The sequence below is a fragment of the Amblyomma maculatum genome, chromosome 6, assembly GCF_055883805.1.
Source record: "Amblyomma maculatum isolate TAMU_Amacu chromosome 6, ASM5588380v1, whole genome shotgun sequence".
NCBI lineage: Eukaryota > Metazoa > Arthropoda > Arachnida > Ixodida > Ixodidae > Amblyomma > Amblyomma maculatum.
Window position 1 is genome coordinate 14,226,316 of NC_139349.1, and position 13,509 is coordinate 14,239,824.

General features: G+C 46.5%; 2 protein-coding genes across 4 annotated transcripts in view; one reads left to right on the forward strand and one right to left on the reverse strand.

Moving 5' to 3' along the window:
* Positions 1–5,471, reverse strand: part of LOC146185128 (uncharacterized) — a 32,034-nt gene extending 26,563 nt beyond the window's left edge. The window contains exons 1-3 of the mRNA XM_084607754.1: positions 5,398–5,471; positions 2,768–2,874; positions 1,545–1,610 (exon numbers count right to left, since the gene is read on the reverse strand). Of these exons, the coding sequence (XP_084463880.1) occupies positions 1,545–1,610; positions 2,768–2,874; positions 5,398–5,471 (247 nt within the window). The remainder of the gene's footprint in view (positions 1–1,544; positions 1,611–2,767; positions 2,875–5,397) is intronic.
* bru3 (CUGBP Elav-like family member bruno 3) overlaps positions 1–13,509 on the forward strand; it is a 609,833-nt gene that overhangs the window by 208,494 nt on the left and 387,830 nt on the right. The window lies entirely within an intron of this gene.

Genomic DNA, 13,509 nt, shown 5'->3' on the forward strand with positions numbered 1-13,509 from the left:
ATTAGCGGTTTGTCCGCTAGCTTGGCGTCGATACTGGAGGTGACGCTGCAACATAGTCTATGCCCAGCGCACCCGATATGCCCTTGATCTAATCCTCGTCCTCTTTGAGTCCCGAAGCGGAGCTCACGCCGGCATTCGCTCCTTCGTCACAGTGGGCGTGGGGCTTTGGGATATCTTCAAGTGGTGCAGCGCAACGGCACGAAGCCTAGACAAGAGAATGGGACAGACACAGCGCTGAACTGACAACGTAAGTTTATTCAGGGTGCCAGCGCTATATAAACCCTGGCGCCGCAGAAATAACATTGCGCCGTTGCGCTGCACCACTTGAAGATGTCAGAACAACTAGCCCTCCAGTTCATATTGTATAGCTGTGGGATAGCTACTGATGGCAGCCGAGATTCGGCCTGCTCGAGAGCGTGAGAAGCATCGCGAATGGCAAAATTACCCGTTCGTGAGGTGGAACGTGAAGCCTCCGGGATGCGTGATCAAAGTGGACGTCGTCGTCAGATTTTCAGGAGTGTCGCTACAATTCGAAAGAAAGGCATCCGCCTATTGCGCACTATCGGAGGATAATGGCATTGGCCGTCACCGAGCTGCCGAAGGAGCCGCCTTACGCTAGAACTGTCCGAGTGGATTAACAGCCGGCCTACAAAGTCAAATATCGTCGGGAACAGGACTGAGGAAACAGTTATTGTCTGTATTGTTCCTGTTTAGCTGTTTCTCAGTTGGTGTAGCTATGTAATAAGAAAACAAAATGTCAAGAAAAAAAAACGGTCTCTGTGGGGAGATTCTGCCAGGCGCGCCAAAAGGGCGAAGTCCAATCAAGCTAAATCAAGTGTAATCATAGTAAGGTACTGAGGCAACTGTGGGTTATGGGTCAGTTCCCAGCTAACTGGCTGTTTGGACACATCACCTCAGTCTCAGACTTTAAAATAGATTTGGTCGACGCCCAATATTTGGGTGGCCCACCCCCGAAACTTACTGCTCGATTCGAGAATGAAAACGACCTGGCCCACACTATCAAATTCGAGTCAGCCCACCCCAAATTTTTGTGACTTACCCCTAAAATTGACTTTCCGCAATTCGAAGGTTGAATTGATCTATACGTTCAAAATCGACTTGGCTTCTCTCCAAAATTGTCTAGAACCAGCCTGTAAATCTAGATGGCCCGCACTCAGAATCACTTCGGAAAGTCCTTTTGTGAATAAACAGTCGAGATTCAGACGCTTTCGCGTGATACTGCATTGGCTGGCGGAGTCAAATCGGCTGTTATTTTTTTCCCCTTTGAGGTAGAAAGCCCAAACACTATGGTACTGCTCACAACGGGTCAGAAATTTTCACGCACCATTTCCTGTAATTTCCCACAATAGTTACTGATCCATCGTTGAGATGCTTTTGATAGCTTCGTGTGCATAGCCTGCTTCCACACACCTGTCAAAGTCACCAGCTGTGGTGACGAATAGTGTGCTTCTTTATATTATAGGGTCATATCCGCTGTGCCATTCGAGTCTCTCAGCTGCTCAAATGAAAAGAAAGAAACTCACTCCTCGCCTTTGGGGCCGCACTACTTGCAGTACTTGCGACGAGGCGATGGGATTTTGAATCTGGTCCTGAAAAAAAGAAAGCAAATCGCATCGTTATTTATGCACGGGCTTAAACTTTAATATATCGGCACTACCGAAGAGGATCTGTCCGCAGAAGTTGTCAGTGCGACAAGTGCAGGGGAATTTACGAATATTCAAAGCCTCCCCGAACGACAGTTCTCCTCCCAGCACGTTTTGCTTTGCAATGGCATAAAACGCAGGTCGGCCCTAGCGTTACTTTCTTGTGCTTATTTTGCTCAGAGTATCCGCTTCACTGAAGACGAAACTATCTCGTCACTTGTACGAGTGAAGTGCTTCCGGCCATCTCGCGTAAACGTAAGATAATCTAGCTGACAAGGTTTGGGGAGTTTGGCAATTCACCATGAAACAAGCAGCACAGCATACTTAGAAGCGTGAGACGAGACAAAACCGTTATGGCACTTCTCCTGTCCTGACTTCGCCCCAGCGTGTTATCGCGCTATGTGGTCCCTTTAATGCTAACCTCAAGTCGGATCTGAACTTCTGGCACATTGCACCGGTCATCCTTAGCTTCTGTAGCAGGAAACATAAGGCATTCAATGCACCGACATTTGGGCCGGATAGGTGTGTCAACACAGCAACTGAGAAAGAAGAAGGCGTCAGTGTTCGTTCGGGTATGGAGGAGCCGCGCAACGTAGAAAACACAAGCTTCGCTAGGCTGTGCCCTGTAGATTGAAGGCGATAGAATGAGTGAGAGCGGGCTAGATGTAACCGTAAGACCTGCGCCTTTCACCTGTTGTAACACGCACCACACTCGTCCGAGCCCACTGCAGTGGAGGATAAAAACATGCCACATAAAACAAACAGCGATGAATCACTTTTGCGCACCTTTCGGTTTGTGTGTCATCTTCAGTAATTCCCGCAGTTAACCGCCTGTCCAATTCACAGGTTTCGGCACGTTGAGAAACACTAGCAGCGCTACCAGATATATAATATAGGATTGCCATAGACACCACGAATACTAGACATTGGCTTTCATGGCAGCTAGTCTATTTAGTTGTTACTTTATTAGGACTGGTACCACGTCCTGACGTGTCCAGCAATGTGATCAGCGCAGTTTCTTCGCGAACGTCCCAAAGCTGCACATAAGCAACAGATGAAAAGTTCGAAACGTATCAACCTCAGTTTGGAGTGTTCTGACTCACCCTTGTAGAAGATGTAGCCAGCCATGCCCAGAAGTGCGATGATCATCGCCACCCCCACGAACATGAACGCTCCCTTAGGAGTTGGAATGGGAAAGGCCCGCTTCTTGCTGTTTTAGGGGGAACACGATGACAACACCTCGGTTAGACGTAGAATAGAAGCGTCATGTGGGGATGTTGCAGTATCTGTGCGTGCGCGTTTCGACGCTTTGCTCGACCCGCAGCCGGTTTCATCGCGCCTCTCAGTTCGGAGTGTTTTCGTGAGGTCATTCTGTAAGCTTTGAAAGGGTTCAGCGAAGGTAACGCTACGGATTCTTCAATCGAAAGGATGCCTGAGGGACCTGTGAACACCTTTGTAGTGGGTACAGAGCCTTGCTGAGCATTGGAGAATGCTTGACGTGATTCAAAACATTTTGTGCAGGGCAGCCCGTTTGGTCGTAAATACAAAAACGAAGCATTAAATACACTAACACTTAAGAGAATGGCACGAACAGTGCGTCATATGTAGATATCTGCACTGTGAACCTTTTGTGGGTTATCAGCCGCCATTTCAATGTCACGGTCAGGAAAGTATGCATTTTACAGGCGAAATCCAAACTCCATGCTCATAGAAAGGTAACGGAGAGCGCTGCTTACCGTACGTCAAGTCCGCTGTCTGTCGTTGAAATAAAGTACAAAATGAGAAGAAAAAAACTGTCAGCAACAAGCATAATTCGGAAAAAGAAAAGTGAAGGACTACGCTTACTCAGTTCAACAACCGCATTTTTGCTGACATCTGTTGGTCCGCAAATAGCGTATTTTTTATTATTGTCAAGAAGACAAAGAACAGACAACGCTGCGGCATCGCCATCACCATCGCTTGTCTCCGGCGCCCATCTCTCGCACTGAAGCTGTGCCCTGCGGCTGGCAATTCGATCCTGCTGTGCCCGAACTACTGGCAGCGCTAGATTGTCGACCCAACTATTAAATCCACATTTCGTATTATTATTATTATTATTATTATTATTATTATTATTATTATTATTATTATTATTATTATTATTATTATTATTATTATTATTATTATTATTATTATTATTATTATTATTATTATTATTATTATTATTATTATTGACAATGTCAGTTCACCTCCACCCTAACGCGAGAGCCCGTGTCTGTTCAGAGGCACCTATTCTGGTCTGTTACACGTAGAATCGCTAAAGTTAATACATGTTAAAACATTTTATCTCTAGTGTGCATTTTCCGCCTTGGAGTTAGCAGGTAGAATAACAGAACTCTCTCTGCCTCAACTGCAGAATATCGAAAGGTCAGATACAAGAGCTATGTTCACAGCGAGTGTGCCAGAAACAGCGACTTCGAATTTCAATGCCAGCGACGACTTCTTCCACACAAGCTCAGAAAAGTACTACGTTGTACACGGAGCTCATGCACATTCGCTTCAGCAGCGTGCAGAGTGAACGGATCGGGTGCTCCGTGGTATCCACGAGTTGCGAGCAACAACTGGAATCCTTCCCGAGGTGTGCGCAGAAACGAGTACATCGATAAGCTTAGTAATTTTGTCAGGAATTTTTCTTTCACTGCCCAAAATTATATCCAAGTTCAAATCGCTCGTTCATTCCAACGAAGACTACTATATACGAAACCTAATGCTCGGTACTGCATTTAGACCTTAGCCGAGACAACAATAAACGTGCTGCGTTTTCTCCATTTGCATTCAGCCATGCTTCGCCTATGTCTGCGCTACGCTGCGTAATCCTTGTTGCACGACGACAGGAAACGCTGGGACCAAAAGACTGCTAATCCACAATATCCTGCTGCCTCGGGACTTAGCTAACTCGCTTTCTTCACCTACTCGCCTAGGGGTGCGGCAAAAGAGTCTGAAGGACTCAACACATGTTACCTGTGCTCTAGAAGCATAATCGGACCAGCTTAGCAGGCTGCTCTCAAGTAGTTCAAAAAAGGCTTTAGCAATTATCTCGCGAGAACATTTGCACGCCTACTAAAAATAAAACGCAAAAGTTATGTTGGTTTCGCAGCCCAGTGCAGCACTATTTTAAACGAAAACTATATAATAACTGTAGTTAAAACTGTTAAAGAAGAGTTGCGTTAAAAATTAAGAACGACCGTGACTCTGGGATTCTTAACAACAGTGCACAGAGACGGTATACTACTCTGGTGAGTCTTCTAGACTGCGCGCGAATGGTGCTATAGAGAAGTCTATACGAGCTTTCCAAGATTAAGAAGCTCAGGGTACAGTAATGGTACGCATCTTGGGCGTGACATATCTGCATTTCGTTTCATTTGAAAGACGTGCCGGATGATTTCATGCGTCGGAATGTTGCCACCGTGGCACAGCTGAAGCAGCAACGCTTCATAGCAGAACGTCATAACCCCCGAGGTTGAGATCGCTGCAAGCCAGAAATAAGGTCATCCTTTTTATTCTTTTTTTTTTTTGCTGCAAATATTTCCAGCCGGGCTACGCCTAAATGCTATGCCACCTCGCAAACAAGTACCTTTAATAGTCTTCCAGCGCTGCTTCCATTATTTAGAGCTTAATGTGCCGGATGAATCGCAACCACTGAGGCACCGCGAGGGCTGCTATAAATCAATGTCGCTCAATCACATTGCCGCACCATGGAGAAGGTGCCATGGCGAAGTAGGCAAAGGATCGGCGCTCACCTGTCGACTCGTACTCCGAATCCTCCATGTCCACTGGCCGTCCCAACTCTCGCTCGCTGAGAACAGGTGCACCCAACAGCTCAACAAGACAGGCAGCGCACGTGATTTTGTTCTTCCGCGTCTTCTTCTTCACCCTTTGTTCTCGCGCTGGCTGCAGTTGTGTGAGTGCTAAGCAATAACCCTAATTTTCCGTGGATAATTATACAAACACCCGTAAAAAGCTGGGTATTCAATCCCACAACTGCCGCCAACACGAGAAAAAAAAAAGCGGATAAGACGGGCAAGAGCGAAATCACGCGCACTGCCAAGCCTGTCTTGTGCATCTGTTGGGTGCCCCTGTACTCAGCGGGTGGGTTTTGATATGGCTGGTGGACATTGAGGATTTGGGGTGGGAAAAGAGATGTCGGAACCACAATGACTCTCACAACTCAACAGGCTCACCGTCACAAAACTATAGGCAGAGAACCGCACGAAAATTTCCATATTAATCTGTCCTGTACTGCGAACAGAGGAAACAGATGCCACGCGATGTGAAGAGAGGCATCAATATGTATCCGATTGAACGCAATACGCATTCCAACGCTGAAAGGAGAAAACCAAGAGGAGAAGCACTGAAGAAGAAATTAGACGAGCTATCCAACATCATATATACGCTGGCGTAGCAGGACAAAATAATGGTCAGGTTAGGGTTGTCACTCAGCCAAGCCTATCTCATCTGGTTTCTGGGTCACCTGGAATCATTATGAGGAAACGAAGCCGTTCACAGATATTTCTGAGCTCTTCTATTCCGGGCGTCTCCCTCTGATGACCATGAAGGGTGCTGTGACCTAACAGCCTCAGCTGTCTATGCCGACAATCTGGCACCGCACAGAACACCCAAGAAATTTAGCAATCCCCACATAAATACCTTTGTTTGTTTAACATTGTTTCATTGTTCCCCCATGGTAACTTCGTTAATATTATCATCGCTGAAATTTACCTTAGTCTTTCTTCAGCATCAAGCTGTGTTTTTAATTTGCAGAAAGCATCGAGGCAAACCAAGAATGACTAATTGGGTGTGTAGCGAGCTGGGCTAGTGCACACAAGTAGATCTTTACGCTGTAGACTTTCTTCCTTGATATCAGTGTTTATAGCAGCTTTCTGAAGTAAATGCAATGCTGTTTAGACACACCGGCGAAGAACTAGCTTGCTCAGATTTCCACTCTCTAGTGGTAGCGAGATTGATATATGTGCTTACTAGGAAAACACGGGAGGCTTGCGTGTGGTGCGCTCAGGGATATGTCGTCCCAATCGGTCGCGAGCGGTCGCCAGGAGCATATTTCGAATAGTATTTTTAAATTATGCGCTCAACGCAAAGCTTCTAAATTTTACTCGAGTATTCATAAGGACCACCTAAATGGATTTCTTGCATTAGAATATTACCTTAAGTAGCATTTCAGGGACCCATAAACGGCCTCCGTAATTTTATTCGATGCATTCGCCCCTACCCTCCGTTTGCGCGGCTTAAACCTAAAGATCAAAGTAACCGTTACAATATCTAAAATAAAAAAGCTACCATTCCTAAGCTCAACTGTGAGCGCTCCCAGCAGCCTTTGTTGAGAGATTTCTGAGCGATATGCTAAGCTACTGGCAATGCTGATTTCAACCGCTCTCACATTGAAGACCCACTTAAGTCAAGCAGTAGCGCAAATCATAAATATCTGACCTCCAAATTGTTTCTTGTTTTGCAAAAGTGATTGTTGCTGATAAACCCAGCAGACTTGAAGAATGAACGAATTTGCCAGACTCTGGTACTATGAAGACTGTGAATTGATTGCTCCAAAAGGCAACGGTGTGTACTCTGATGCATGATGTTGTAGGGGGCTCTGAAATAATTTCTGCACCTTGGAATTCAATAACGTGCGTCGACATCTCAGCATACAATTTTTTTCTTATCTTGCCTTCTTTTTTTTCTTTTTCGCCTTGAAGGGAGCATCCAACATCGTAGTAGCGGCTACTACGGCAAACTTAAGTAAGGCTATATTATATTTAAGTTAATCTCATAGCCTGGGTGGCTTTGGGACGTTAAGCCCCATAAACGAAACGAAACATTTAAATTAGAATGGAAATGTAAAAGCTGCCATTTTGCCACCGTACAACAACATACTGTGTACACCAATCGTAAAGATATCCCAGAATGAAATTCAGCGGCCACTAATCCCGCAGCAATATCTCATACGGCACTGCTCAGCAAAGGCAAAGACTACGAGCGAAGCGCCTCGGGCGAATCGGACGGGCAGCAGACAGGCAGCATCCGGCCCCGCGGCGATGGCACGAGGCTCCGGACCAGCGCCGAGGTGGTCTCGAGGAGAGCGCTTTCCTCCGACGTTGGCGGCAGGCTGTCTGGCCCGCGGGCCTGATTTACTGTGGGCGTAATCAAGGGAGCCGCCGGCTCTCCCGGACTCCCGGCCAATGACGGCCGCCGAGTGCGCGCATAACGGCGGAGCAGCCCTGCCAGCACTCGTCTTGCGTCGCCCGCGGCTGCCGCCGCCATCAGCGTTCGCGCGACGCGAACCCGGTGAAAGTTTGCAGAGGCCCTCTCCCCATTTCGAGAGAGGCTGCTGCCTCGCCCGGAATTTGATTCATGTCTCCTGTCGGCACAACGGAGCCGGCCGCCCGCGCGCGGTGCTTCTCTGTCGGCCACCCTGCGTTGCCAGCAGAAAGGCAAAAGAGCGAGGCCAGAGTTTTTTAGCCGTGAGGTTACGTGCTTGTGTCAACAGTACGCGGAAGAATTCGGGCTGTCTCCCTGAGAATAATTGCTCTGCGCTCCGCGTAGGAGCACGCCGTTGTCTGCGGTTGCTCCATTTTCGTAACCGCCGCAATATATGTGTGTCATCCTGTCGTAAAAGGAAAATCTAGGAGTGCACATGCCGCACCGCTTCTACGAGGGGGGGGGGGGGGGGGGGGGGGGGGGGGGGGTATGCTCCTAGGCGTTCTTAGATGAAGGTCTGCGGATACGGCCCATTTTTGTATGCAACGGCTATAGTTTCGAAGCTAGCCATGGCTCGTCGCAGGGCGAACCATGCAATGTGAGCCATTTGCTTCCGCCCCAATTCCCAGCGACGGGCTGCTCGAGATACTACAAAATGACAAACGCCAATAATTTCGTCCCTATTGTACTGCCCTATTTTGTAGCGAAAAAGCTGTTACTTTCGCTTGGCCATTAAATGAAGCACCCGATTACTACCGCTTCCATCTTGAGAAATGATTGGTAGCTTTATAATGATTGATAATTTGCGATACTTGACGTTCATCTGAGTGTCGTTAGCTTTCCCCAGCTGTCAGCTGTGCCTCAAAATATATATGGGTACAAGTCGCTGCTCAGAACTCTGAGAACTATTGTTTCTTGTAAGTGGCCAGCCAGCAGGGATTACTATCGTGGTGCTAGCTAATTATTGTTTTCCATTGCTCCAACACAAGCAGCGATCACTCACAGCTTACGCTGAACAGCAGGTGAGCTCTCGAAAAACTGTCGAAGAAATTCTACATGCTGTTGCGCGCTGATGAGGCATCTACAGGCCTTGACGACAGAGAACTGGTAAGGAATAAAGTAAAACGAATTGTTAGCCAAACATGTGCCCCAAAATTAGACACAGGTCACCAGTGGCTATGATAACAAGATCACTTGACAGGCAACGGGAACAGTCGGTTCGTCGCTCTAGGAAGCGCTAAATATAAAGGACGCCTGATGAACTTCCGAGACAAGGTGCGTAAGACAATGAAAATTGTTTTTGACATATAAGAAACAGCCGCGCGGGGTCACAATTGTTGCACAACGCTCTTGTCGCGTTTCGCGGAGCAGATGCGGATGGGCTGCGTACCACCAAGATGAACACATTATTGTAATCAAAAGATAAAACAACAAAACGAAAGAACGCATTGCAGTAATAAGGGGCGTATAAAGTCCACGCCGAGCGGTCCTCGCTATAATTCGCTGCTTCGAAGCCTACTGGTGTGAAGACAGCAGCGACCTCTCACTTAGCCGCGTCACCTTCGGGGGCCCACATCAACTTGTCCTCTTTATCCCTCTTAACTGCATGCCATCATCCACATGAATCCATATACTTCAAAAAAAAAAAAAAAAGCGTGTTTCGCTGTCCAACAGCATACCCATTGCTGCAAGATGTCCAATTCAAATTGATCACAGGAGAGAGAAGACCCGCTACAGGCAAAAACGATGTCTCGTTCTGCGCCGTGGCAGATAGCTTCTCCACATCAATAGTTTGCAAGCGAACCTTGGAAGCGATACAAGGTTAGATTGCTTCCCATTCTGTTTTTGTTCTGTGGAAATGCGATGTTCGTTCATTGGATGCGGTGGCCCCCGGACTATTCAATGAGGTCAGCCTGAGGAGAGCGAGGATGGTGGCGTGAACTCCTACCATTTCAGACTGCATGGAAAACATGAAAGCACGAGCTGTAGAAACAATACATCTTCTAACTTTCGGTTACTTTGATGTGTGGTAATAAACTGTTGGCATGACTGCACTTGCTGTGCGCTTGCAGAGTAATGTTTTTTCCAGGTTCGGTACCAGTTCAAGGGAGTCACTTTGCACTTTACGAGGAAGTGAAGAGGCCCAGAGGGATTTCTCTTGGCTAAGTAGATTATTTCTGCGTGGCGTCTAAATATATCATAGAAGAGCTGCCCCAATCACCTTTAATATTATGTAGAAAAATGGAGCTCTCAAGAATGTACGCTGCCTAAAAACACGTGATACAGTTAGGCCGTGGTTTAACTTGTTTTTGTTAACGATCTCGTGACCCTAAACAACATATGTGCACCTAAAGGCAACAGAGTGTCATTTCTTTAACGCATTTTTCTACAAACAGGCGACTTCCAGCTGCTACTTGGGCATTCCAGAAAACATACCAGCGCCACCAGCTCGGAGCTTTGCATATTTCTTCGCCATATTCCTTTGCAATTTCATTGCATAGTTGCATCTCCTCTTTTAGTACTCGCTAGGACAATCAAAGGGGCTTTCAGTGCATGCAGTGAACCAGGCTTTCAGTTCAAGTTGTCTATAATTTCTACTTGTTTTACATGAACTCCAATGTTCAAAATAATTTTGAGAACTTCAAGTAATCGGCGTTTTGCGGTAGCGTGTTAGCGAGGCCATCGACGCGGCTCTTGCGCACGATCCTGGGTCGGCACTAATGATCGCGGGTTCCCGTTCTTCCCCTGCGGAGTCCCTAAATAAAATCAGCCAAGGCAGCTGCATAAGTTTTCTTCGACGATATAAATTTCTCTCCGTGCGGTAAATCACGCAGCAGCGCCCGCTGAGTGACGCTTCGCGTGCACTTCAGTGTCGACCAAGCGCGCCAGCACGAGTGTCTGCCGCCGAGCTCTCGTCGACGAAGGGCGCGAGTTCGCGCGACTGAGCACTCGAGTGAGCACGGGGCAAGTTTTCGGCACTGAGTAGAGCTTAACGACTCACCGTAAACTTTGGATAAAAGAATCGAGCTCTTTTGAGTGGGCTAGCAATTTGCATGTCAAAGAAAAAGATAATTTCTTATCTCTCGATTTGAATGGAGCCGGCGTTCTCATATCCTGCTTACAAGTTGTTTCCATTACGCCGCTACAGCTTTCTCTCTATTGATATGCAATAAGGATGGGCCGTCGTTTTCGTACTCTTTTTTTCTTTTCCGTAGGAAAGCTGATGAATAGCGAGGAATACCTTTTTTTTACGACAATGTGCGGCTCCTTTGTCACTGAAGGTCGTGAAAATCGTGTGTCGCACTTAGGTTACGACAAAGCAGAGACGATTTTTGAGATCCTCAATCCGCATTAGTTATACCCTAACTTTAGAGCCCGACATGAAAGCATCAGCCGATTGTGATCATAGTCGGTCGTTGTCCGTTAACGAGCTCGGCAGCCTAATGCCTGACTAACTAGGATGCGGCGGCGGAATAAAAAGGAGGATGACACTTCATCATGCGTAAAGCTCTTGCCTCTATCTCCTCGGGAACCTCTGCAGCACTGAACCTCATAATATCGCGGAAGACAAAGGTATTCACGAATGAAGGCGTCCGCCGCGAGCAGCACTAAAGCATCGCTCCGAATATATTTGAGGAGACTGCGAAGCAAGGATAACGCAGTGAAAATTTTCAAGCGCCCTGATGCCCTGTCAAGTATATGCCGCTTCGCTAAGGCCTGTTAAAACCATGACTATACTAAGAAGCGCCACACAACCAAGGACGTAATACATCGAGAGGACCGCGTCACTATTAGGACGCGTCGTTATTACGCAGCCTTTGTGCTCAGTTTTCCAGAAACGTCATATTTATTATTCTGTTTTCATTATATTTAGATAGAAGCTAATCCGAGGATGTTTCTTGTGCGCATTGAATGTTGCATGACATAATCGAGAACAATATCTTAGGCGCCCCTTTTGTTTTGATTTTACACTTTGAGACGGGTCATAAATATGTCATTGACAAATATCCGCCTGTGTTCTTGATTCTTTTTTTTCTTGCGCATCTTCATAAAACGTGACATAATTTCAGACTACCAACAAGTTTATTTTTTTTTTCAAATGCAAGGTCACAAATGCACATTGATAACTCGATCAGAAGTGATTCATAAACATTAATATTCACGATAATACACTCACTCGCATAATATTCACTGACTCTACCAAAGCGCTCATTCGTTTAAACCGTGAAGATTTATTAGTCCTAAAGCACTCATACGGCCACCGCCACTGACCAAGAACTCCGCTTTTTATTTGTTGCTTTGCTTTGTTACATATTACACCAACACAACAATCTGAAAAATAAAGTGAGCACAACGTTAGAATAAGCTTCAAATTCGCGCAATGTCCTAAGCGGTTCTATTCTAGGGATTCACGCAAGACAGAGCAAGAATTTTGTCCGACTGGATTGTATACGCTGTTTTGTGGGGTCTCAACCATATGACCTTGCGCGGGTGATTCTAAAACTATCCACACACACACACACACACACACACACACACACACACACACACACACACACACACACACACACACACACACACACACACACACACACACACACACACACACACACACACACACACGCACGCACACGCGCACGCACACGCGCACACACGCACACGCACGCACACGCACACGCACGCGCACGCACACGCACACACACGCACACGCACACGCACACACACGCACACACAGAGAGAGAGAGAGAGAGAGAAATAGAGAGAAAAATCCTAAGGCCGGTTACGTTACTCCCGAATACGAAATTTGGCCGCATATATCAGCGTTTTTGCGACATATTGCGACATATTGAAGCGAGCTTGCGTGTATGTATGTATGTATGTATGTATGTATGTATGTATGTATGTATGTATGTATGTATGTATGTGTGTATGTATGTATGTGTGTATGTATGTATGTGTGTATGTATGTATGTATGTATGTATGTATGTATGTATGTATGTATGTATGTATGTATGTATGTATGTATGTATGTATGTATGTATGTATGTATGTATGTATGTATGTATGTATGTATGTATGTATGTATGTATGTATGTATGTATGTATGTATGTATGTATGTATGTATGTATGTATGTATGTATGTATGTATGTATGTATGTATGTATGTATGTATGTATGTATGTATGTATGTATGTATTGTGAGCACTGTGTGGCGCTTCTTCTTCCACACGGCTGAACGTGCTGCAGCCACCGTAGTGCTGCTTCATCTTCATCCTGCTCCCTCTTGTAGATACCCATCGTCATCGCGGAGTGTGTTTGGCTGCAGTGTGCGACCAAGGCTTCAGGTCTGCAATAAAGCCTGATTCCCCAAGTCCGACCTTCGCGTTACCTTACACGTGGTGGAGGTGCGCCTTGATTTCCCCGCTGCTTCGTCACCTGCATCCACCTGGAGCTTCGTTCTGGCCGCCGTTTGACCCCGACCACCATCGTCATGACTCAAGAGGGCCACTCCGCTACTTCGGCTTCTACCAACTCGACTTCAGCTCCCCTTGCCACTTGGACTGTCAGCAGCCGTCAGCGCGACCCGCAAATGT